This window comes from Mesoplodon densirostris, chromosome 9 (genome assembly GCF_025265405.1).
Source record: "Mesoplodon densirostris isolate mMesDen1 chromosome 9, mMesDen1 primary haplotype, whole genome shotgun sequence".
NCBI classification, from domain to species: domain Eukaryota; kingdom Metazoa; phylum Chordata; class Mammalia; order Artiodactyla; family Ziphiidae; genus Mesoplodon; species Mesoplodon densirostris.
In genome coordinates, this window is record NC_082669.1 from 28,724,185 (window position 1) to 28,749,391 (window position 25,207).

Below are 25,207 nucleotides of genomic sequence, written 5' to 3' on the forward strand. Positions count from 1 at the left end.
AAAATCAGGAAGTGTGATGCCACCAGCTTTGTTCTTCTTTCTCAAGATTGCTTTGGCTGTTCTCAGTCTTTTGTAATTCTATATGAATTGTAGGACTAATTTTCAATTTCTCTGAAAAATACCATTAGAATTTTGATAAAGACCATATTAAATCTATAGATCACTTTGGGTAGTATGGATATCTTAACAACATTAATGCTTCCAATCCATGAACAAAGAATATTTTTCCATTTATTTGCAGCTGCTTCAATTCCTTTCATCAATGTCTTATAATTTTCAGTGTACAAGTCTTTTACCTCTTTGATTAAATTTATTCCTAAGTATTTTTCTTTCATGCTATTGTAAATAGAACTGTTTTCTTAGTTTCTTTCTTTAATAGTTTTTTGTTAATGTATAGAAAAAACTGATTTTTGTATACTGATTTTATATACTGCAACTTTGCTGAATTTATCAGTTCTAACAAATTTTTTTGGTGGATCTTCAGGGTTCTTTACATATAAGATTATGTCATCTGCAAGCAGAAGCAATTTTACTTCTGATTTGGATGCTATCTATCTATCTATCTATCTATTTATTTATGGGCAGGCCTTAATTGCTCCCCCCTAGAATTTTCAGTACTATGTTAAATGGAAGTGGCAAGATTGAGCGTCCTTGTCTTGTTCTAGATCTTAGAGGAAACACTGAGTATTGTTAGCTGAGTACGAGTATCCTTGAGTATGACGATAGCTGTGGGCTTATCATATATTGCTTTTGTGATATTGAGGTACATTCTTTCTGTACCAAATTTTAGAGTTTTTATTATGAAAGTATGTTGAGTATTATCAAATGCTTTTTCTGCATCTATTGAGATGATCATGATTTTTATCCTCCATTCTGTTAATGTTGTATATCATATTTATTGACTTGTGTATGTTGAAACATCCTAGCATCCCTGGGATAAAACCCATTGGTCATGCATATTCTTTTAATGTGCTCTTGAATTGTGTTTGTTAGTATTTTGTTGAGGATTTTTGTATCTGTGGTTCATCAGAGATACTGATCTTTAGTTTTCTTCTTTGCTTCAGCTTTTTTGGAACAGTGTGAGAGGGACTGGTATTAATTCTTTAAATGTCTGACAGAATTCACCGGTAAAATTGTCAGGTCCTAGGCTTTTTTTTTTTTTTTTTTTTTTTTTTTTTTTGCGGTATGTGGGCCTTTCACTGCTGTGGCCTCTCCCGTTGCGGAGCACAGGCTCCGGACGTGCAGGCCCAGCGGCCATGGCTCACGGGCCCAGCCGCTCCGCGGCATATGGGATCCTCCCAGACCGGGGCACGAACCCTGCATCGGCAGGCGGACTCTCAACCACTTGTGCCACCAGGGAGGCCCAGGTCCTAGGCTTTTGTTGGGAGGTTTTTGGTTACTGATTCCATCTCTTTACTCATTATTGGTCTGTTTAGATTTTCTATCTCTTCATGATTCGGTTTTGGTAAGCTGTATGTTTCTAGGAGCTGATCCATTTCTTCTGGGTTATCCAATTTGCTGGCTTATAATTGTTCATAGTAGTGTTTTATGATCCTTCGTATTTCTGTGGTATCAAGTATAATGTCTTCTCTTTTACTTCAGATTTTATTTACTTGGATCTTCTCTCTTGTTTTCTCAGCTAAGCTTGGTAAATTGCCTATTTTGTTTCTTTACTGAAAAACCAACTCTTAGTTTCACTGATCTTTTCCACTGCTTTCTGGTTTCTATTTCACTTATTTCTGCTCTGATCTTTCTTATCTCCTTTCTGCTATCTTTGGGTTTAGTTTGTTCTTGTTTTGCTAGTTCCTTGAGGTGTAAAGTTAGGTTCTTTATTTGAGACCTTTCTTTTCTCTTAATGTAGTTGTTTACTGCAAGGTACTTCCCTCTTAGAACTGCTTCTGCTACATCCTGTTAAGTTTTAATATGTCGTGCTCCCATCTTCATTTGTTTCAAGATATTTTTTGCTATTCCTTTGATTATTCTTTGACCCACTGGTTGTTCAGGAGCTTTCTGTTTTAATATCCACATAGTTATGAATTTTCCAGTTTTCCTACTATTATTGATTTCTAGTTTCTTACCATTGTGGCTGGAAAAGATACTTGATATAACTTCTATCTTCTTAAATTCGTTGAGACATGTTCTGAGTTGTAACACATGATCATCTTGAGGAACGTTCTGTATGCACTTGGGAAGAATGTGTTCTGCTGCTACTGAATGCAGTATTCTGTATATGTCTGTTAGATCCATTTGGTCTAAGGCATAGCTCAATTCTAATGTTTCCTATTGATAATGCAGATGACCTGTCCAATGTTGGAAGAGGGATCTTTTTTTTAAAAATAAATTTATTTATTTATTTATTTATTTTTGGCTGCTCTGGGTCTTTGTTGCTGCGCACCGGCTTTCTCTAGTTGCAGCAAGTGGGGGCTACTCTTCGTTGCAGTGTGCCGGCTACACATTGTGGTGGCTTCTCTTGTTGCGGAGCACGGGCTCTAGGGCACACGGGCTTCAGTGGTTGTGGCATGCGGGCTCAGGTTGTGACTCAAGGGCTCTAGAGCACAGGCTCAGTAGTTGAGGCGCACGGGCTTAGTTGCTCCGCGGCATGTGGGATCTTCCCGGACCAAGGCTCGAACGCATGTCCCCTGCATTGGCAGGTGGATTCTTAACCACTGCGCCACCAGGGAAGCCCTGGAAGAGGGATCTTGAAGTCCCCTATTATTGTTGCATTGTTGTATATTTTCCCCTTCAGAACTGTTAGTATTCACTATATTTTTAGGTGCATATATATTTGCAACAGTCATATTCTCTTGATGAACTGACTCCTTTATCATTATATAAAGACCTTCTTTGTTTCTTGTTAAAGTTTTTGAAGTTAAAGTCTATTTGTTCTGACATAAGTATACCTACTCCTGCTCTGTTTTGGTTTCTAGTTGCATGGAATATAATTTCCCATCTCTTCACTTTCAGCCTATGTTCATAAAGCTGACATAAATCTCTTGTAAGCAGCATATAGTTTTTCTTATCCATTCAACCACTCTGTTTTTAATTTGAGAATTTAAGCCATTTAGATTTAAAGTACTTACTGATAATGTAAGGACTTACTAATGCTATCTTATTATTTTTCTGGCTGTTCCGTAGTTCCTTTCTTGCTCTCTAGCTGTCTTCCCTTGCGATTTGATGATCTTCTCTATTGGTATGCTTCAATTCCTTTTTTGAAAACAATTGCTTGTGTATCTACTACAGGTTTTTGCTTTGTAGTTACTATGAGATTTACATCAAACGTCTTACAACGTTCTATTTTAAGCTAGTACAAAAACTCTCCTCCCCTGCCCCAACATCTTATGTTTCTGACATCACAAATTTACATATTTTATGTTGTATACCCAGTAAAAAATTATTGTAGCTATAGTTAATTTTAATACTTCTGTTAAAACCTTTGTAGTAAAATTAAGTACTACATGACCATATTACATTACTATAGTATTTGGATTTGACTACACACTTGCTTATAACAGTATGTTTTATATTTTCATGTTACTAATTAGCATCCTTTTGTTTCAGCTTGAAGAACTCATTTCAACATTTCTTGTAAGGCAGGTTTACTTGTGATGAACTCCTTCAGCTTTTGTTTGCTTGTGAAAGTATCTGTCCTTCATTTCTGAAGGACAGCGTGCCAGGTATAGTATTTTTGGTTGGCATTTTTTTTTCTTTAAGTACCTAGAATACATCAACCCACTTTCTCCTCGCCTGTAAAGTTTCTGCTGAGAAATCTTCTGATAGCTTTCTTGGGGTTCCTTTGTATGTAAGGATATTTTTGTTTCCTGCTTTGGAAATTCTCTGTCTTTGGTTTTAGACAGTTTTATTATAACGTGTCTCAGTAAAGTCCTCTTTGGGATGAGTCTGTATTGGAAATTATGGACATCATTAACTCCCCAGATTTGAAAAACTGTCAGCCATTATTTCTTTAAATAAATTTTCTGCCCCTTTCTCCCTGTTTTTCCTTCTGTGACGCCTATAATGAATTGTTTTACTCGATTATGTCCCTTAATTCATGTAGGCTTTCTTTACTTTTATTCATTCTTTTTACTTTTTTCTGCTCTGACTGGTTAATTACAAATGACCTGGCTTCGAGTTCACAGATTTTTTTATCTTGTTGATTCATTCTGCTGCTGCCGCTGCTCTCTATTGCACTTTTCATGTCATTCATTTATATTCTTCAGCTCTACACTTTGTTTTTGGTTCTCTCTCTTAAACTTCTTATTTTGTTTATGTATGGTTTTCCTGATTTCATTAATATGTCCCCTGCATTGGAAGGTGGATTCTTAACCAATGGACCATCAGGGAAGTCCTCTAATTTGAGTTCTTTATCAGGCACACCATAAACCTCCATTTCTTTGGGGGTGGTTACTGGCAAATTATTTTATTATAAAATTATAAATTATTAGTGCTGTTATATTTCCTTGATCTTTCATTTTCCTTGAAGTCTTGTGTTGCTGTCTTAGCATTTGAAGATGCAGTCACCTCCTCCAGTCTTTACTGACAGCCTTCAGGAATGAAATGTCTTCTGTCAGCCTTACTACAGATTCTCAGGCTTTCTCAGGCCTTCTCTATGGATATGCCTGCTCCATACTTTTTGTTCCCTGTTAGGGGAGAATTCTTAAGACTGTATGCCTTCTCCTGATTCCACAAAGCCAGGCTGAGTGCTGACAGTCTCCTGTTTGCTTTCCCTAGGGCAGTGAGGGATGCTCAAGTGTCTATGCCTTCTCCCAATTCTGCAGGGTTGGGCCAGCTTTCTGCCCATGCTAACTGTGCACTAAGGTTTGCACACACTGCCCTCAAGGGCACACACAGTTATGGGGTGGGTCAGTGTGTGGGTAAGGAATGCAGAACGTTGGAGGTAACCATGGGCTAACTGGGGGATCCACTGGTGAGGTGTCCCCAGTGGCTCACAGGCAGGTTTCCTGATGGAGTCCTCAAAGTAGCTAGTGGACCTGCATCCCTTGTTGAATTCTGAGCCCTGGTTGCTATGCTCTTAATCTTTCCTTGCCCCTTGGTCATGCAGATCTCCTTTGTATTCTGAAAGGGATGAGAAAGAAGTGGGTATCCTTTGTAGCTTCCCACATAGCTGGGGAAGCTGGGCACTCATTCACATGTTCTCACTTTCCCCTGTAGGAGAAATCACAGGCTGAATGTGTCTCTCTTGGCACTAAGCTGTGCCACCTTGGGGATGGGGTGACACGGGTGAAGTGAAAATTTTCCTCTTACCCTTTTCAATGTGTCCAATCTCAGTTTTTGTTTTGTATCCCCCCACCACCGCCCAATGGTATTGTGTAACTCCTCCACTGGACTCTTGGGTCCCAGAAAGGTACTCTCATCTGTGTATAATTATCAAAACCAGTGTTCTGTGGGGAGGAAGACAGTAGAAAACTCCTATTCCACCATTTTACTGTTGTCACTCCTAAGGATTTCTTGTCCTTTAGTAAAGGTTTGGTATAATTTCCCAGTGAAATTTTTGGGTAGATATTTGACATTCTCAAATTTTTATTTGAAATTTTGTCTGTTTACATGTCTTATCTCTTCTAGGGTCAGGTTTGGTAGATTGTGTATTCACAGAGAATTATCCATTTCAGTTACATCGTGAAATAAATTTTTGTAGAGTAAAAAGTAGTCATGTGATTTCTAAAATTTCCTCTATTTTTTATTTATCTGGCTGCGTCGGGTCTTAGTTGAAGCATGTGGGATCTTCATTGTGGCATGTGGAAACTTTCGTTGTGGTGCGCGAGCTTCTATGTTGTGACGCTAGGGCTCTAGAGCACGTGGGCTCAGTGGTTGCAGCACGCGGGCTCTCTACTTGAGGCATGAGGGCTCCAGAGTGCACAGGCTCAGCAGTTGTTGTGTGTGGGCTCTCTAGCTGTGGTGCACGAACTCTAGAGCACACAGGCTCAGGAGTTGCAGCACATGGGCTTAGTTACCCTGTGACACGTGGGATCTTAGTTCCCCAACCTGGGACTGAACCCGTGTCCCCTGCATTGGAAGGCGGATTCTTAACCACTGGACCATCAGGGAAGTCCCTAAAATTTCCTCTGTTTTAAGGCTTCCCGATTTCATTTATGTTTTTGTGCCCTTCTTCCCCTATCTGCAAACTTCTGTTCCTAATTAGTGTAACTATAAAATTATGCCCATTTCCTCAATCATATCTTGGCTAGTCCTCTAATACAGGAATCAGCAAATTTTTTTTCCATAAAAGGCCAGATAATAAACTTTAGGTTTGGCTTCAAGGGCCACATTTAGTCTCTGTTGGGTTTTCTTTTATTTCAAAATTCTTAAGAATATAAATAAAAATGCTTCTTGGTTCAAGGCCTGTGAACAAACAGGCTGTATCCCAGATTTGGCCCATGAGCCACTGCTGGTCAACTACTACACTAGTAGAGTCCTCTGGAATGCTCCTGATAAAAGTATTTCCTAGGTTCCTGTTATACCTTTTGTTATATTTCATATGCCTGGAGAGCAGTAACCTAGCTGGATTTAACATCTTATCTTCATATTTTCATTCCTTGAATATCTTGTAGGATGCTAGTGAACTTCTTTTTTAAAAAATATTTATTTATTTGGCTGTGCCAGGTCTTAGCTGCAGCACATGGGATCTTAGTTGCGGCATGCAGGATCTAGTTCCCTGACCAGGGATCGAACCCCGGCCCCCTGTATTGGGAGCATGGATACTTAACCAATGGACCATCAGGGAAGCCCCTGCTGGTGAATTTCTGAATGTGGCCACTTAGAGGTTTGACACCAATGTGATTTTCTCCCTTGTTGATATTTCTGTCATATACCTCCTCCTCAACTACTGACATCCCACACCACAGTGGTACATTTATTACAATTGATGAATTGACACTGACACATCATTTTTCCCAAAAGCCCATAGTTTTTATTACGGTACACGCTTGGTGTTGTATGTTCTGTGGGTCTGGACAAATGTATAATGAGACGTATCCACTACTGTACAATAATCCGGAGCAGTTTCACTGTCCGGAATATCCTCTGTGCCCTACCTATTCATCTGTCCTTCACCCTCTAGCTCACTGAAACCACTAACCATTTTTATTGTCTTCACAGTTATACATTCTCCAGAATATCATATAGTTGGAATCACATAGTATGTAGCCTTTACAGAATGTCTTCTTTCAATCAGAAATATACAATTTAAAATTTTAATTAATTAATTTTTTGGCTGCATTGGGTCTTTGTTGCTGTGCGTGGGCTTTCTCTAGTTGCCGCGAGTGGGGGCTGCTCTTTGTTGCGGTGCATGGGCTTCTCATTGTGGTAGCTTCTCTTGTTGTGGAGCACGGGCTCTAAGTGCGTGGGTTTCAGTAGCTGTGGATCATGGGCTCTAGAGCACAGGGTCAGTAGTTGTGGCGCACGGGCTTAGTTGCTCTGCGGCATGCGGGATCTTCCCGGACCAGGGCTCGAACCCGTGTCCCCTGCACTGGCAGGCAGATTCTTAACCACTGCACCACCAGGGAAGCTCAGAAATATACATTTACGTTTCCTCCATGTCTTTTTGTGGCACACTTCCTTTTAAGTCTGTATAGTGTTTCCTTGTTTGGATGCACCATTTATTTATTCACTCACCCATTGAAGGACATCTTGGTTACTTCAAACTTATGAATACAGTTGCTATAAACATTCATGTGCAGGTTTTTTGGTGGGCCTAAGTTTTCAGTTCATTTGGGTAAAAAAGAGCACAATTGCTGGCACATATGATAAGTGTATGTTTAGTTGTGTTAAAAACTTCTGAACTGTCTTCCAGTGTGTCTGACTATTTTGCATTTCCACCAGCGGTAAATGAGAGTTCTGGTTGTTCCACGTTGTCACCAGCATTTGGTACTGTCAGTGTTTTGAATTTTGGCAATTCTGTAATGACATAAGACGTTGAACATATTCTTATACACTTACTTGCCATCTGTATATCTTTTCTGGTGAGGTGTCTGCTCATGCATTTTGCCTATTCTGTAATAAGGTTGTTCATTTCTTATTGCTGAGTTTTAAGAGTTCTTTGTTTATGCTGGGTAAGAGTCCATTATCAGATATGTCTTTTGCAATTATTTTTTCCTTGTCAGTGGCTTGTCTCATTCTCTTTCTCTTTTTTAATTTTAAAAAAGCCCAGATTATCATTTACAGGGATACCTCATTTCACTGTGCTTCACTTTATTGCACTTCCCAGATGTTGTGTTTTTTGCAAATTGTAGTTTTGTGGCAACTATGAATTGAGCTGAGTCTCTCAGAGTCTGTCAGTCATTTTTCCAATAGGATTTGCTCACTTTGTGTCTCTGTGTCACATTTTGGCAATTCTCACAATATTTCAAACCCTCAACCAGCAAAAAAGACTGACTCACTGAATGCTTAGATGATGGTTAGCATTTTTTAGCAATATTTTTAAATTAACATATGTACATTGTTCTTTTTGGACATGATACTATTGCACAATGTACTGTAAACATAACTTTTATATGCACTGAGAAACAAAAAAATTCATATGACTCACTTTACTGCAATACTCGCTTTATTGTGGTAGTCTGGAACTGAACCCACAATATCCCCAAGGTATGCCTGTATTTCACAGATCACATCTTTGGTGTTGAATCTAAAAAGTCAGTGCCATACCAAAGGCCACCTATGTTTTTTCCTGTGTTATCTTCTACGACTTTTATAGTCTTGAATTTTATGTTTAGGTCTATGATCCATTTTGAGCTAATTCTTTCGAAAGGTATCTAGATTCATTTGTTGCATGTGGATGCCCAGTTGCTCTAGGACCATTTGTTGAAATGACCATCTTCACTACACTGCATTGCCTTTGCTCCTTTGTCAAATATCAGTAGCTATATTTATGTGGGTCTATATCTGGGTTCTCTATTCTGTTCTATTCTATCACCAGTACTACACTGGTTTGGTTATTGTAGCTTATAAGTCTTATAGTCTTATAAGTCTTAAAGTCAGATAGTGTCATGTCTCCAACTTTGTTCTTTTCCTTCAATATTGAGTGGGATATTCTGGGTCTCTTTCTTCTCCATACAAACTTTAGAATCAGTTTATTGATATCCAGAAAATAACCTGCTGGAATTTTGATTGGCACTGCATTGAATCTATAGATCAAGTTGGGAAGAATTGACAATATTGAGTCTTCCTATCCAAGAATATGGAATATCTCTCTTTAGTTCCCCTTTGATATCTTTCATAAGAGTTTTGTAGTTTACCTCACCATAGATTTTGTATATAATTTGTTAGACTTATACCTAAGTATTTTGGGGGGATGCTAATGTAAACAGTATTGTGTTTTCTACTTCAAATTTCACTTATTCATTGCTGGTATATAATGAAGCAATTGACTTTTGTATATTTACCTCATATCCTGCAACCCTGCTATCACTGCTTATTAGTTCCAGGAGATTATTTTTGTTGATTCTTTCTGATTTTCTACATAGAACCGCATGTGATCTGCAAAGGCAGTTTTATTTCTTCCTTCCCCATCCATACACCTTTTATTTCCTTTTCTTGTCTTATTACATTAGCTAGGACTTCAAATATGATGCTGAGAGCAGTGGTGAGAGAGAACATCCTTACCTTGTTGCTGATCTTAGCAGGAAAGCTCTGAGTGTTTTACCATTAAATACAATGTACGTTTTTTTGTGGATGTTCTTAACCAAGTTGAAGATGTTCCCATCTATTCATAGTTTGCTGAGATTTTTTAATCATGAATAGCCACTGGATTTTGTCAAATGCTTTTTCTGCATCTATTTATATGATGTGATTTTTTTTCTTGTTTAATCCCACTCCACTTTCAAATATTACTGTACCACTTCATGGGTAGAGCAAGTATCTTATAATAATAAAATATTCCTAATTCCTTCCTCCTACCTCTTGTATCTTGCTGTCATTCATTTTACTTATACATAACATATAACATGTTATATATATATAACATATATACATAACATATAACATGTTATATATATATATAACATATATACATAAACATATATATGCACACATATAAACATATACTTAAGCATATGTAATTGAACACATTATTGCTATTATTTTGAACACACATTTTGATCTGTTAGATCATCTGAGAATAAGAAAAATAAAAGTTTTTATTTCGCCTTCACTTACTCCTACTCTGAAGTTCTTCCCTTTTTTAACATAGATCCAAGTATCTAACCAATACCATTTTCCTTCTCAGAAGGATCTGGCTTACCATTTCTTGAAAATCAAGTCTAATGGCAACAAATTCCCTTGATTTTTGTTTGAGAAAGCTTTTATTTCTCCTTCACTTTTAAGGATAATTTTGCAGGGTACAAAATTCTAGGATTTTTCTTTCTTTTTTTTTTTAACTCTCAATACTTTAAGTATTTCACTCTACTCTTATCTTGCTTACATTATTGCTGAACAGAAGTCTGGTGTAATTCTGATCCTTGCTTTTCTGTAATAGGGCAGTTTTTTCGTGTTCTTTCAATATTTAAAAAAATTTTTATTGTAATATAGGTGATTCACAAAGTTGTGTTAGTTTCAGTTGTACAGCAAAGTGAATCAGTTATACATATATCCACTCTTTTTTAGATTATTCTCCCATATAGGCCATTACAGAGTATTAAGTAGAGTTCCCTGTGCTATACAATACATCCTTATTAGTTATCTGTTTTATATATAGTAGTGTGTATATGTCAACCCCAATCTCCCAATTTATCCCTCCCTCCCCCCTTTCCCCTCTGGTAACCATAAGTTTGTTTTCTACATCTATGACTCTATTTGTTTTGTAAATAAGTTCATTTGTACCCGTTGTTTTTAGATTCCGCATATAAGCAATAAGATATTTGTCTTTCTCTGTCTGAATTACTTCACTCAGTATGACAATCTCTAGGTCCATCCATGTTGCTTCAAAAGGCATTATTTCATTCTTTTTTATGGCTGAGTAGTATTCCATCATATATATGTACCACATCCTCTTCATCCATTCCTCTGTCGATGGACATTTAGGTTGCTTCCATGTCCTGGCTATTGTAAATAGTGCTGCAATGAACACTGGGGAGCATGTATCTCTTTCAAGATTTTTTATCTTTGGTTTTATGAAGTTTGGATATTATATGCCTAGATGCAGGTTTTTTGTTTCTTTGTTCTTTGTTTTTGGCATTTATCCTCTTTGGTATTCTCTGAGCTTCCTGGACCTATGGTTTAGCGTATATTAATTTGGAAAAATTCCTGGTCATTATTGCTTCAAATATTGTTTCTGATTCTTTGTTTCTTTTCCTTCTGGTATTACCATTTCACAAGTGTTGAACCTTTTGTCACTGTTCCCTAGTTCTTGGATATTGGTTTTTTTTTGGGGGGAGGCTTCAGCTTTTTTTCAGTTTTAGAAGTTTCTACTGCCATATCCTCAAGCTCAGTGATTCTTTCCCTACCTGTGTCTAGTCTACTAAATGAGCCCATCAAAGGGATTCTTCATTTGTCATAGCGTATTTGATTTCTAGCATTTATGTTCAATTCCTTCTTAGGATTTACATCTCTCTGCTTACATCATCCATGGGTTCTTGCATGTTGTCTACTTTTTTCATTAAATCCTTAGCATATCATCATAGTATTTAAAAATTCCTGGTTTGATAATTCCAACATTCCTGCCATATCTCATTCTGGTTCTGATGTTTGTTTAGTCTCTTCAAACTGGTTTGTTTTTGCCTTTCAGTATGTCTTGTAATTTTTTAATTGAAAGGTGGACATAATGTACTGGGTAAAAGAAACTGCAACAAATAGTCCTCTAGTAATGGAGTGGTAAGGAGTGGGGGAGTGGAAGCATTCTACGGTCCTATGACCAGGTCTCAGTGTTTTGATGAACATGTGCCCCTGGACCATGAACTCCACCAGTGCTTCTCAGTGTCTTCTTCCCCTTAGGTTGGACAGAATGGCTAGAGGGAGTTGGAGGTGGCTACTCCTTCCCCCAGGTAGGTTAGTTTCTGATAAAACTCCAGTAGGCGAGGCTCTGGTAAAATAGTTTCTCCTGAAGGCTGGCCTTGTTAAGAACAGAATGCTCTAGCATATTTCAAAATGGTTCCTTTTCCCCTCCCCCAACCAGAGGCATAAGGGGATTTTTCTCCAATATTCACAGTGAGGACCTGGGATAACTCCAAAGTTAACCTCACAAAAGTGTGGATGCCTCCCTATGATTGGGTCCTCCTACTAGAGTTTTTTTAATTCTCATATTTGCCCACACTGAGCTTCTAGCAATTAATCAATTACAGTTTAGGCTCCTGTGGAGGTCTCTCGTAGGTCTCTGCTCCAGTAAATTGTGATTTTCTGAATCTTCCTGTCTACTGCTATTTTTGGTGTAGCCATCTGTCATGTAACCCCACTTCTCTGATGGATCTTAGAAAAGTTATTGATTTTTCGGTTAGTTCAGCTTTTAACTTTTTAGGACAAAGTGGTGACTTCTAAACGCCTTACACATCAGACCAGAAACTGGAAGTTTTTCTCCAGTTTGATTTTTTTCCTTTTATGGTATTGCTGTGTCTTCTGTGGTGCCAGTTCTTTCTTCAACTCCTTGCAATTTGGTCCTCATTTCTGAAGTGATTTTGCCTTTTCCTTTAATTTCTTTTCTGAGTTCTGTCAATTCTTATTTCACATCACCTTTCTGTCTTGCCATCTCTTCTCTGAGTTACTTTATTTCTGCATTGTGACTATATTGCATAATTAACTTACAAAATTAATGTTGAAAGTGCTGCCCTTTTTCTCCATCTTGTAGTAGAATTTTCCTGGTGTGTTTTCTTCTGCTGACAAAATCTGATTTTCTTTTTTCTTTTTCCTAATATTATGTAAATAATTGTAGATTTTTTTTCTTAAATTCAAAACAGATGGATTTTTCTGGATCAACTATTAACAGGAAGAGGAAAATGGTTAGGGTAGTTGTAATCTGAAAGGCATCCTCTTCTTAGTAAGTGATGAACAGTTTAGTTAATAAATGATGACTTTTGGTAGCCAGATTTCCTTTGAGTCTCATATTCTTTCTTGTTTGAGGAGGGCCCCTATCATTGCTGTTTCTCTCCTTACCTACACCATTAGCCAGTGCCACCAGGAATGCAGCTTCTGCTTTGTAAGTTAATCCCCTCTTTTTCAGAATAGTGTTTTTAGAAAGTCTAAAATAAAACCTGTTCCCTGTATACCCTAAATACCTTTTTTCTCTGCTTTGTCCAGCATTACTTGCCCACTTTGCACTTAGATACGCCCTCAAAAGATCCCCCTCAGGGTGTGTCTCCCTCCTTCTGGGAATAATTACTCATTAATTGGGAAAGTGGGGAATGGTGGGACAGATTTTGCCACCCCTGGATCCTTTGTCTTTCTTCACCAGCTCTGCCACTGTGACTTTCCATAGTTATTCCGGATGCTATTTGTTTTTCACCCCTTATTATTATTATTATTATTATTTTTTTTTTTTTGCGGTACGCGGGCCTCTCACTTTTGTGGCCTCTCCCGTTGCAGAACACAGGCTCCGGATGCGCAGGCCCCAAGGCCATGGCTCACAGGCCCAGCCGCTCCACGGCATGTGGGATCCTCCCGGACCGGGGCACGAACCCGTGTCCCCTGCATCGGCAGGCGGACTCTCAACCACTGCACCACCAGGGCAGCCCACTCCTTATTATTTGTGTATATTCTCTACCTCACTTTTTGCTAAAGGGATACATTTTGGGTGCTTCGTTTATTCTTCTTATATTGTACAGTTTTAGGAGAAAAGACAGGGAGGTATGGGTGTAAGTGGATTCCACACTGCTACATGAACCCCAAAGCCCTAAATATTATTTGAAATCATTCAAACCAAATACTTCCATGATGGCTCTCTCAGTGATTCCAAAAAATGACAACAACTGGGGATTTTTAAGAAATAGTGATTCTTAGAATCCTCCCCCCAGAGTTCCTGATGTAACTGTCCTGGGGTGGAGGCTGATAGTCTTTGTTTATTATAAAGCTCTGGATAATTCTGATGCATAGCCAATTTGGGACCTAACAATCATGGAGTTAAAACCCCTTTTCAACAAGAAGAAATGCTTTAAGTAAAAGACTTTATAGGGGGAAAACTGTGCTACTAATAACTTTTTTCTTTCAAGATAAACTTATTCTCTGTATTTTACTTCAAGTTAGCCAAAACTATTTACTTTTACATTTAGGGGACTTCCCTGGTGGTCTGGTGGCTAAGACTCTGCGCTCCCAATGCAGGGAGTCCAGGTTCGACCCCTGGTCGGGGAACTAGATCCCACATGCCACAACTAAGAGTTTGCATGCTGCAACTAAAGATCCCACATGCTGCAACAAAGATCCCATGTGCTGCAACTAAGACCCAACCCAGCCAAGTAAACAAATAAATATTTTAAAAGAATTACATTTAGGATAAGTTTCTTTGGCTCTGTAAGAGAACTAGCTCCATGTCTGTCTGGGTATAAAAGTTTGAAAAATTCAATTCTAATGTTACTATGTACTACTGTATTGATAACAGGCAAATAATAAATAAAGCATCGCATAAATGAGTACAAATATAAACACAAATAATAAAAAAGATCAGGGCCATCAAGTTTGGGTGTGCACTGCAAAAACAAATGCCAGCTCTTGGTGACTCCAACATGTACACTTGTGTCCATATTGTTCACTGATTAAACTATAAAAACTTAGCAAGAAAAGGCTATAACAATAGCAATGCTCATACTGCAGGCTAATCCCTCAGAACAAGGTCTGTCTCATTTCTTTTATATTCCCTAAATAGTTATGACAATATTATGGCTACATGGTAAAATAATAAAAAGAATGTAAAGATTAGTTAAGGCAAATTAATTTTGAAATTAAGTTTTTTGATGTGAAATGTATTACTGGTTGCTTGTTTAATTATTATTATCAGACTCAAAATCAAAATCTTTATGTGTACAAATGATGTAAATGACTACAAAAAGTAGGTTAAATCGTTTATATGTATCGGGCCAGAGAAATCACACAAATACATCTTGTTGCAAAGATCAAAGACCGAAAAGCAAACAAAAAAGCTGATCTTAACACATTTTCAAAAACAGCCATATATTATGTCAGATAATTAACGTTACAAAAATATGACATACAAACTCATATGCCATTCAAACTTCAGGCAGAAAGAATTTCTTTAGAAATAAAATTACAAAGCATCTCACCAATGAAGATAGCTCAAGACTTCTTTTAAAAGGTATAAACCTTTGACTTAAAAAAAAAAAAGAATTCAGATCCAAGGCTTATATATAATCCAAAAATAAAACATATCAATTACTTATATCCCATAGTCTTACCTGTCCAACCAGTATAAGCAGAGCAATCATGTGGATCTGCTGTCTTCAGCCCTTCTTCCATTTGCTGTAGAAGATCTTTAATTTTGGTCTGGATCCGCCTTGTGAAATTATTAATAATCTGAGAACCAAAAGAAGACATAAAATTAAATTGCACAAGAATAGGACAATGTTGTAGTAACTAACAATCTAAGTTGTAAAAGCAAACAGACAAAAATTATATTGCCTGGACCATTTCAATGTTTCATTGGTTGGAGGGAGTCTACCTTGGTTTTACAAGGTAAGTTTTAAAATGAGAGAATGCCCTATACAGACTCTAAGTCATAAGGAGAATTAGAATGCCCTGAATGGACTCTAAGTCATAAGTATTGTAGAATCACAAAAAATAAGTTGCAGAAATCAAAGGAAAAAACTAAAAAACATAAAAAGAGGAAAGAGATGTATTTGACCACACAAACATTTTAACTTCTTTAAGTTAAAAAACATGAGATGGTTTAAAAGTCAATGACAAGGGGAAATATGTGCAATATAAAATATTATAAATAAAAGAAGACTATATAACAATATAGAAATACACTTAAAATTATCAATGTACCTTATAAAAAGAAAAAAATCAAATGGCAGGCATATGCAAAAATGTTCAATCACTGAGCAATTAATGAAATGCAAGTAAGTACAAATACTATGGTTTGCCTATCAGATTAACAAATAATAAAAAAAAATTTTAATGTTAACTCCCAAGGCTGCCAGGAGCTAAGATAACAGGTATTCTTATTCACTACTGGTGCTCTTTCTCAAGGGAAATTTATCAGTATTCTTAAACATGTAGTTGACAGTGTTGTCCAGATTTTTCTGCCTTTGATGATTTTTGAAGACTCCAGTTGCTACATCAATTGCTGAGGTGTATTAATATCTCCAGTTGTGACTGTGAAATTGTCTGTTTCTCCCTTTAATTCTGCTTTTTTTTTCCTTTAGTGTACTTGTAGTTCTGTCATTTGGCATAGACAAATCTAGGAATGCTAGATCTTCCTGACAGATTTTATCATAAAGAAACATCCCTGGGCCTCCCTGGTGGCGCAGTGGTTAAGAGTCCGCCTGCCGATGCAGGGGATACGGGTTCGTGCCCCGGTCTGGGAGGATCCCATATGCCGCGGAGCGGCTGGGCCCGTGAGCCATGGCCGCTGGGCCTGCGCATCCGGAGCCTGTGCTCCGCAACGGGAGAGGCCACAACAGTGAGAGGCCCGCATACCGCAAAAAGAAAAAAGAAAAAAAAAAAGAAACATCCCTCTGTGGGACTACAGGGAAAACGTTTTCATGTTACTGGACAGTTAGGGTTTTCAGGCCAAATTTTACTGAAATTTGGGATTCTGGACTAAAAGCAACCTTAGGAATTAAGTTACAATAGTATACATTGTAAAAGCTCTGGAGAGGTTTTACTTAACCCCGGAGGGATGTGTCTACATTTCAAAGGGGATGAGAAGCTAGAGCAGGGAGACCCTTCCCAGTCATAGAACTGAAGACAAACAGGCCTATCTTTTCACAGAGAGATTTATTTATATTCCAAAGACTTTGATATTTCCAATGAAACTCTCTCAGAAAGGGAAGGAGAGACAATTGTCTCCTTCCCTTGTATAGAAAGCACAGAAAACTTGTTTTTCTTCATTCTTTGCCTACAATACAGACTTTGTATACGTAGGACATTTGACCTGGCTTTCACTGCCAAAGAGGTAAGACGTGAGACTGAGGGAACCACTCACTGGTTATTTTCTGTCTAGTAAATAAGAAATCTCTGATCCAGAAACCTCTTGTGTACATTCAGGAAAAAATTAATAAGTATAAATATTGAAAACCTAAACCAGGGTATTATCAACATCATGGCAGTACAACACATCCCTTGTTTTTGTTTTCCCCTTTAACAACAAAAATTAGGCATCCATCCACCAACGGAAGTGCCTTCGTGTGAGCTGTGGAATGCAGCACCATACACCAAGGGACCCACGGCAAATCTAGCCCACTAGAGAACTAGGTAAGAAGCAGAGAGACTTCAGTACCAGCTGTGAAACCTACAGGAGACTGAATCGGTTCCAGCCCCTCAGCTACAGTCTGGGAGTGCAGGCAGAACAGTGACTTAGGCAGTCGCCTTCGGATGAGATAGCCTTTGTGGAACTCCAGATTTCCCGAGGAGAAGTACCAACACTCCATTGGAGGAAAAAGAAAAAAAGGAGCTTGGATCCACTCAAGTGGGTAAGAGGAACAGCTTGTCTCTGCTGGCATCACCTAATGTTCAGGTATAGCATATGGCTAAATAGATGGCCCATTATTTCTCCAACTGGGGAAAGGGAGAGCCACTGAGTGACTGCCTGGTTTCTAAATCTGTGCAGGACTCTGATGAAGAGACCTATTTCTCTCATTTCTCATAATGCATCCAGAGCATTACATAGGGAATCCAGGCCTGGGGAGAGGGAGCAAGTCAGAGACCAGCATATAAGATTCCCAGGGCATTAAAGGAATGTAGTTCCTGCTGGTCCATTTTGGACTCTACCAGGAACATGAAAAATCAAGAAGACATGACATCACCAAAAGACCACAATAATCTTCCAGTGACCAAACGTAAAGACATGGAAATCTAATATTTACACAATAAAGAATTCAAAATAGTTGTTGTAAGGAAACTCAATGAACTATAAAACACAGAAAGACAATTCAATGAAATAAAAAAACCAGTATGTGATGAAAATGAGAAATTTAACAAAGAAATAGAAATCACTGGGAAAAAAAAGAAATTCTGGAGCTTAAGAATTTAATGAATGAAATGAAAAATGCAATAGAGAGCATCAAAAGCAGGCAGATCAAATAGAAGACAGAATCAACAATATAGATAGGAACTTAGAAAGAACCCAGTCTGAAGAGAAAAAAGAAAAAAGAATAAAAAAGAGTGAAGAAAGCGTACATGATCTATGAGACATCCTCAAAAAACCAACAGCCAAATCATTAGAGTTTCAGAAGGAAAAGTGAGGGAGAAAGGGGGCAGAAAACTTATTTAAAGAAATAATGGCTGAGAACTTTCCAAACCCGGGAAGAGATTTGCACATCAAGTTCATGAAGTTAATAAACAGATTACCCAATTACTTCAACCCCAAATGTCCTTCTCCAAGACACATTTTAATAAACCTATCAAAAATCAAACACAAAAAGAGAAACCTAAAGATAGCAAGAGAAAAAGAAGACTGTAACCTACAAAGGAACCTCCAATGGGACATCAGTGAATTTCTCAGCAGAAATCTTACAGGCCAGGAGAGAGTGGGATGATATACTCAAAGTGATGAAACAAACAAACAAAAATACTCCATTTGGGGACTCCATGTGGGGACCTCCCTGGCAGCCCAGTGGTTAAGACTCTGTGCTTCCACTGCAGGGGGCACGGGTTCAATCCTTGATTGCAGAACTAAGATCCTGCATGCCATGCGGCACGGCCAAAAATTTTTAAAAAACAGAAACAAAAAACTCCCTGTGGCAGTTATCCTTCCGGAATGAAGGAGAAATAAAGACTTCCCCAGACAAAGGCTGAGGTAATTCATCATCACTAGATCTGTCTAACAAGGAATGCTGAAGGAAGTTCTTCAAGCTGAAATGAGAGGAGGCTAACTAGTAATGTGAAACATAAAAAATACACTGATCAAGACAAATATAAAATCAAATTCAGAACACTGCAACATGATGGTGTGTTAACACTTAACACTAGTATAAAGATTAGAACTAGAGTATCAAAAGTAACTACAGCTACTATAATTTGCTGATGAACACACAATATGGAAAGAGGCAAACTGTGACATAAAAAAACATAAAAGGTGGAAGAGTAAAAGGGTAGATGTTTCATATGAGATTAAAATTAAGCTGTTATCAGAATAAAATAGACTGTTATAGCTATAAGATGTTTTATGTATCTCATGAAAATCACAAAGCAAAAAATTTGAGTACACTCCCAAAAGATAAAGACGAGGGAATCAGAAGCATACAGCGGTGGGAAATCACCAATTCACAAAGGAATCCAGCAAGAGTCAAAAAGGAACAAGAAAACTACAAAACAGCCAGAAAGCAATTAAAAAGATGGCACTAGTAAGTCCTTACATATCCATAATCACTCTAAATATAAGTAGATTGAACTTCTAATCAAAAGGCAAAGAATGGCTGAATGAATAAAAAACAAGACCCAACTATATGCTGCCTACAAAAGACTCACTTCAGCTTTAAGAACACACACAGCTCAAAGTGAAAGGATGGAAAAAGACATTCCACAAAGTGGAAACCAAAAGAAAGCAGGGGTAGCTGTATTTATATCAGACAAAACGACCTTAAGTAAAAAACAGTCACATGAAACAAAGGTCATTATAGAAAGATAAAGGGGTCAACTCCTCTGAAGAAGACATTAACAATCAGAAATACATATGCACTCAACACCAGAGCAACTAAATATATTAAGCAAATAATACCAGAGCTAAAGGGAGAAACAGACAACAATACAACAATAATAGAGGACTTTGATACCACACTGTCAGCAATGGGTAGGTCATCCAGTCAGAAAATCACTAAGGAAACACTGGACTTGAACCATATGTTAGACCAAATGAACCCAATAGACATATGTAAGACGTTCAATCCAACAACAGAATATACATTCTACTCAAGTACACGCAGAATACTCTTAAGGATAGATCATATGACAGGGCACAGAACAGGTCTTAACCAAATTTAGAAGACTGAAATCATACCAAGTATCTTTACTGACACTGGTATAAAAATGGAAATCAACAACAAGAGGAAACTGGAAAATCCAAATATAAGGGGAAATTGAACAACATACTCCTGGACAACCAATGAGTCAAAGAAATCAAAAGGGAAATCAGACAATATCTTGAAACAAATGAAAACAGAAACACAACATTACCAAAACTATAGGATGTTGCAAAAGCAGTTCTAAGAGGGAAGTTTATAGTGATAAATACCAACAGTAAGGAAAAAGAAAGATCTTAAATAAATAAATAACCTAGCTTTATACCTCAAGGAACTAGAAAAAGAATAAACCAAGCTCAAAGTTAGCAGAAAAAAGGAAATAACAAAGATCACAGCAAAAATACATGAAATAGAAACTAGAGAAATAATAGAAAAGATTAACAAAACTAAGAGCTGTTTTTAATTAGTTAATTTATTTTTAATATTCATTTATTTATTTGGCTGCACCAGGTCTTAGTTGCGGCATGCAGGATCTTCATTGCAGCATGCGGGATCTTTAGTTGCGGCATGCGGGCTCTTTTAGTTGCGGCATGCGGGCTCTTTTAGTTGCAGCATGCAGGATCTAGTTCCCCGACCAGGAATTGAACCTGGGCCCCTGCATTGGGAGCATAGAGTCTTAACCACTGGACCACCAGGGAAGTCCCTAAGAGCTGTTTTTTAAAAATATTTTTTTAAAAATTGATAAACCCTTTAGCTAAACTAAGAAAAAGAGAAGACTCAATAAATAAAAACAGAAACTAAAGAAGAGATATTACAAGTGATACCACAGAAATACAGCTGACCCTTGAACAGCACGGATCTGAAATGCACAGGTCCACTTATATGCAGATATTTTTCAGTAGTAAATACTACAGTGCTACATGGTCCATGGTTGGTTGAATTCAGGGATGTGGAAGACTTGAGAATATGAAGGGCTGACTATAAGTTATATGCAGATTAACCCATATGCCAACAAAATGGATAACCTAGAAAACATGGATAAATTCCTAGAAACATACAACTAACCAAGGCCAAATCAGAAATAGTGGTCCAGTGGTGGTCCCTGGTGGTCCAGTGGCTAAGACTCTGTGCTCCCAATGCAGGGGCCCAGGTTCAATTCCTGGTCGAGGAACTAGATCCCACATTCATGCTGCAACTAGGAGTTCGCATGCTGCAACTAAAGGTCCCATGTGCCGCAACTAAGACCCAGCTCAGCCAAATAAATAAATAAATATCTTTAAAAAGGAATAAATAGAAAGTATGAGTAAACTAATAATGTATAAGGAGATTGAATCAATAATACAAAACCTCCCAAAAAAGAAAACCCCAGACAAGATGTTTTCACTGGTGAATTCTATGAAACATTTAAAGAATAATTAGCACCAACCTTTTTCAAACTTTTTCAAAAAATTGAAGAGGGAACACTCCCAAATACAAGACCAGCATTACCCTGATACCAAAGCCAGATAAGGACACTATGTGAAACAAAAACTACACACCAATATCCCTGATGAACACGGACGCAAAAATTCTCAACAAGGTATTAGCAAAATGAATCCAAAAATACACTAAAAGGATCTTACACCATGATCAAGTGGGATTTTTCCCTGGGATACAAAGATGGTTCAATATATGCAAATCAATAAGTGTGACACAATCACATTAACAGAACAAGAAATAAAAATCATATGATCCCTTCAACAGATGCAGAAAAAGCATTTGACAAAATACAACGTCCTTTCACGATAAAACTCTCAGCAAATTGGGAATAGAAGGAGAACACCTTAACATAATAAAGGCCATATACTTACTATATGGTTATAGCTAACCTCACACTCAATGGTGAAAGGTTGAAAGCTTTTCCGCTACTATCAGGACCAAGACAAGGGTGCCACTCTAAGCACTCTTGTTCAACACAGTACTGGAAATCCTGGCTACAGCAATCAGGCAAGATAAAGAAATAAAAGGCATCCAAATCAGAAAGGAAAAAGTAAAACTGTTTATATTTACCGATATGATCTTATATACAGAAAACCCTAAAGACTCAACCAAAAAACTGATAGAACTAACCAATAAATTCGGTAAAGTTGCAGGATATAAAATCAATATATAGAAATCAGTTGTTTCTATACACTAACAACAAACTATCCAGAGAAAGAAATAAAACAGTCTCATCACAATAGCACCAAAAACAACAAAATACTTAGGAATACATTTTACCAAAGAGGTGAAAAAGCTGTACTCTGAAAACTGTAAGACTCCAATGAAAGAAAGTGAAGAGATAAACAAATGGGAAGATATCCTGTTTTCATGGATCAGAAAAATTAACAGGTACTGCTGTTATGTGTCAAAGAGGATAGATGTCTGATTCTCCATCCAACTGTTTAATAAGTTTTTGACTCCAAGTTAGTAATTTAAGCCTCCTGTGTCTTGACCTTTGGTTTCCACCATTACTCAAAGAGATACAGAATAATTTTCATGAGAAGAAAAAAAACTAAAGTACTACCACTTCATTACCTGGTGTGGCAGAACCCATAAGGTAGTACCTAGCCCACACTTACTGCAGACACCCTTCTTCCTTATCAGAATCCTGATTAGATTCACAGCAGCAATGCATCCAACCCCAGAAGAGTTACTTGCTTTCCCAGACTGCCTTATGACCAGGGGCAGCCATATGACACAGTTCTAACCAGTGAGATGTAAGAGCAAGTCTTCTAAGGGCTCTTGGAAGGTTCTCATTTTTCTTTTTTTTTTTTTTTTTTTCTTTTTGCGGTATGCGGGCCTCTCACTGTTGTGGCCTCTCCCGTTGCGGAGCACAGGCTCCGGATGCGCAGGCCCAGCGGCCATGGCTCACGGGCCCAGCCGCTCCGCGGCATGTGGGATCCTCCCAGACCGGGGCACGAACCCGTATCCCCTGCATCGGCAGGCGGACTCTTAACCACTGCGCCACCAGGGAGGCCCTCATTTTTCTTGATAGAAGAGAAAGATACAGCTGGTACTCCCTTCTTTTTTCTCCCTTCGTCCTATTGTAAAATTGGACAAGAAATCTGGGACTAGAGCAGCCATCTTATACTATAACACAAAAAATATGAGAGAAAGACCAACGTAACTGCAGAAATCCTGAAATGAATCAACACCAAGAGTTGCCTACTTCTAGACTTCCTGTTACACAGGAAAAATAATCTAACTAAGATACTTCCAAGTTGAGTCTTCTGTTTATTGTAGCTGAATGCAGGCCTAACACATTCATGTACAGTTTTAGCTCTGGCATGATAACTTTATTCCAAAGCATATGCTTTATTCCTCATAAATGATACTGGAGTATAGTTCTAAGGCTTACGATTACTCACTCTAATTCCTTTTAATACTTGACAAAATTCCATTGTGAAAATAATTTCTCTGCCTTCTCTTTAAGGTATTTTTTCTAGTTCCTAATTTTCTAACTCTCTGTCATCAAAGAGATTTCTAATTTGTTGATGTTGGAACCAAAGTCTCAAGAACAAAGAAAAAAATTTATTATGCTGTAATTCTATTTGGAGAAATTTTAACTGGTTCATCTCATTTAATAATGGTATTATTATAAAGATAACTAATAATTATTGAGTACTTTACCATATGCCTAGCACTAAGTGCTCTATGTGACATTTCAATTAATCTTCACATTACTGAATGATTCTGTTTTTTAGGTGAGAAACCCGAGGCCAGCCCAAGGTCACATGAGACAACAAGAGACCGAGCTTTTGGGGCTGTAGCTAGACTGTCTAATTCGAAAGTTCCTGGGCCTCCCTATGCTGAGCCCTTGTTGTGAAAATCTTTGCTTGATTTTCTATTTACAGTTTACCTTTAGATTTTTGAAAGGCTTACTACAGCTTTCACTCAATCACACCATATGAATACAATACACATCTTCCACAAAGCCCAGAAACAGAACGAGTAGCTAAAGAATTTGGGAGGTTTTTCTCCAACTCAAAGATTAATTTTTAGTAATTGTACTGCAATTAGAAAGAAAAGATTCTTTTCCTACATACTAGGCAATCGTCCCAAACAAGGATGCCCCAAAGTGCTATAAAGCAAAATGATGTTGGTATTTCTAATACTTACATGTTTTTCTGTATTTTTTTAATGAAAGCTGTGTTTGAGGAAATACAACCCTAAAATACAAAAATACAGAAATCGTAAAAGAGATTGATCATTAACTTTAAAATTCATGATCTTAACTTCAAATAGAGGAGAGTGGAAACTCTCAAAATAGGTGTTTAACATGCACAGGTAACTCCTAAAGCAAAAGGTAATGTTTGGAACAGGTATTTGTGAAGCAAACTTCTGAGTCTGAATAATGCACCAGGAGAGCTTATGAATACAGTCATTTATTATGCTCCTCACACAGGTGGGCACTCCATCTAATTCAATCCTGATAACCCTGGACAACATTATCACCCCCTGTTACAGACAAAGAACCTAAAGCTAACAACGACTTGTCTACATGCTCAAAGATAATAAAAATGGCCTTTTAACCCACATTTTGTGTATGTGCAATACACAGATTATACACTCCAGAATATGTGCAAATATATAGACACCAGTAATTACAAGTATATGTATACAGAGGCACATATATATACATCAGCAAGGAATTCTTTTATAGGAAAGGTTTTAGCAAATCTTTTTAATCCAGGGCACAGGTTGAGGAAAGTATATTTTGTAATCTCAGATCTCCCAGGGGAAGATGCTCTGTGACAGTTTACACATATGAAGGAGGTGGGCTTGGTTGTCTAACACTTTATTTTCCAACAAAAATGAATAAGCAAAAGTACCCCAATCATTACCTCAAAGTGAATTACTAAAGGAGAAAAGCGGAAAAAAGCTGTATGTTTTGACAGTAAAGAATTAGATGGTGGGGGCACATCTACCCTCACGAGCAGTATTTTCAATAAACAGAAGAAGGATCATTACCTATACTGAATGTGTGTCAAGGAAATGCTGTTTGCTTAGATGTCTGAAAATAGTTCATTCTTATAAAAATAGGTATATATTTACATAATCAGGTCTGTTTCTGTTTTTCTTGTTTCAAACTCAGTAACATTATTAATAGAAAA

At 37.6% G+C, this 25,207-nt stretch overlaps 1 protein-coding gene across 1 annotated transcript in view; it reads right to left on the minus strand.

Annotated features, from left to right (window-relative positions):
- Positions 1-25,207, minus strand: part of LANCL2 (LanC like glutathione S-transferase 2) — a 69,200-nt gene that overhangs the window by 34,935 nt on the left and 9,058 nt on the right. The window contains exon 2 of the mRNA XM_060107647.1: positions 15,345-15,462. Coding sequence (XP_059963630.1) covers positions 15,345-15,462 — 118 coding nt within the window. The remainder of the gene's footprint in view (positions 1-15,344; positions 15,463-25,207) is intronic.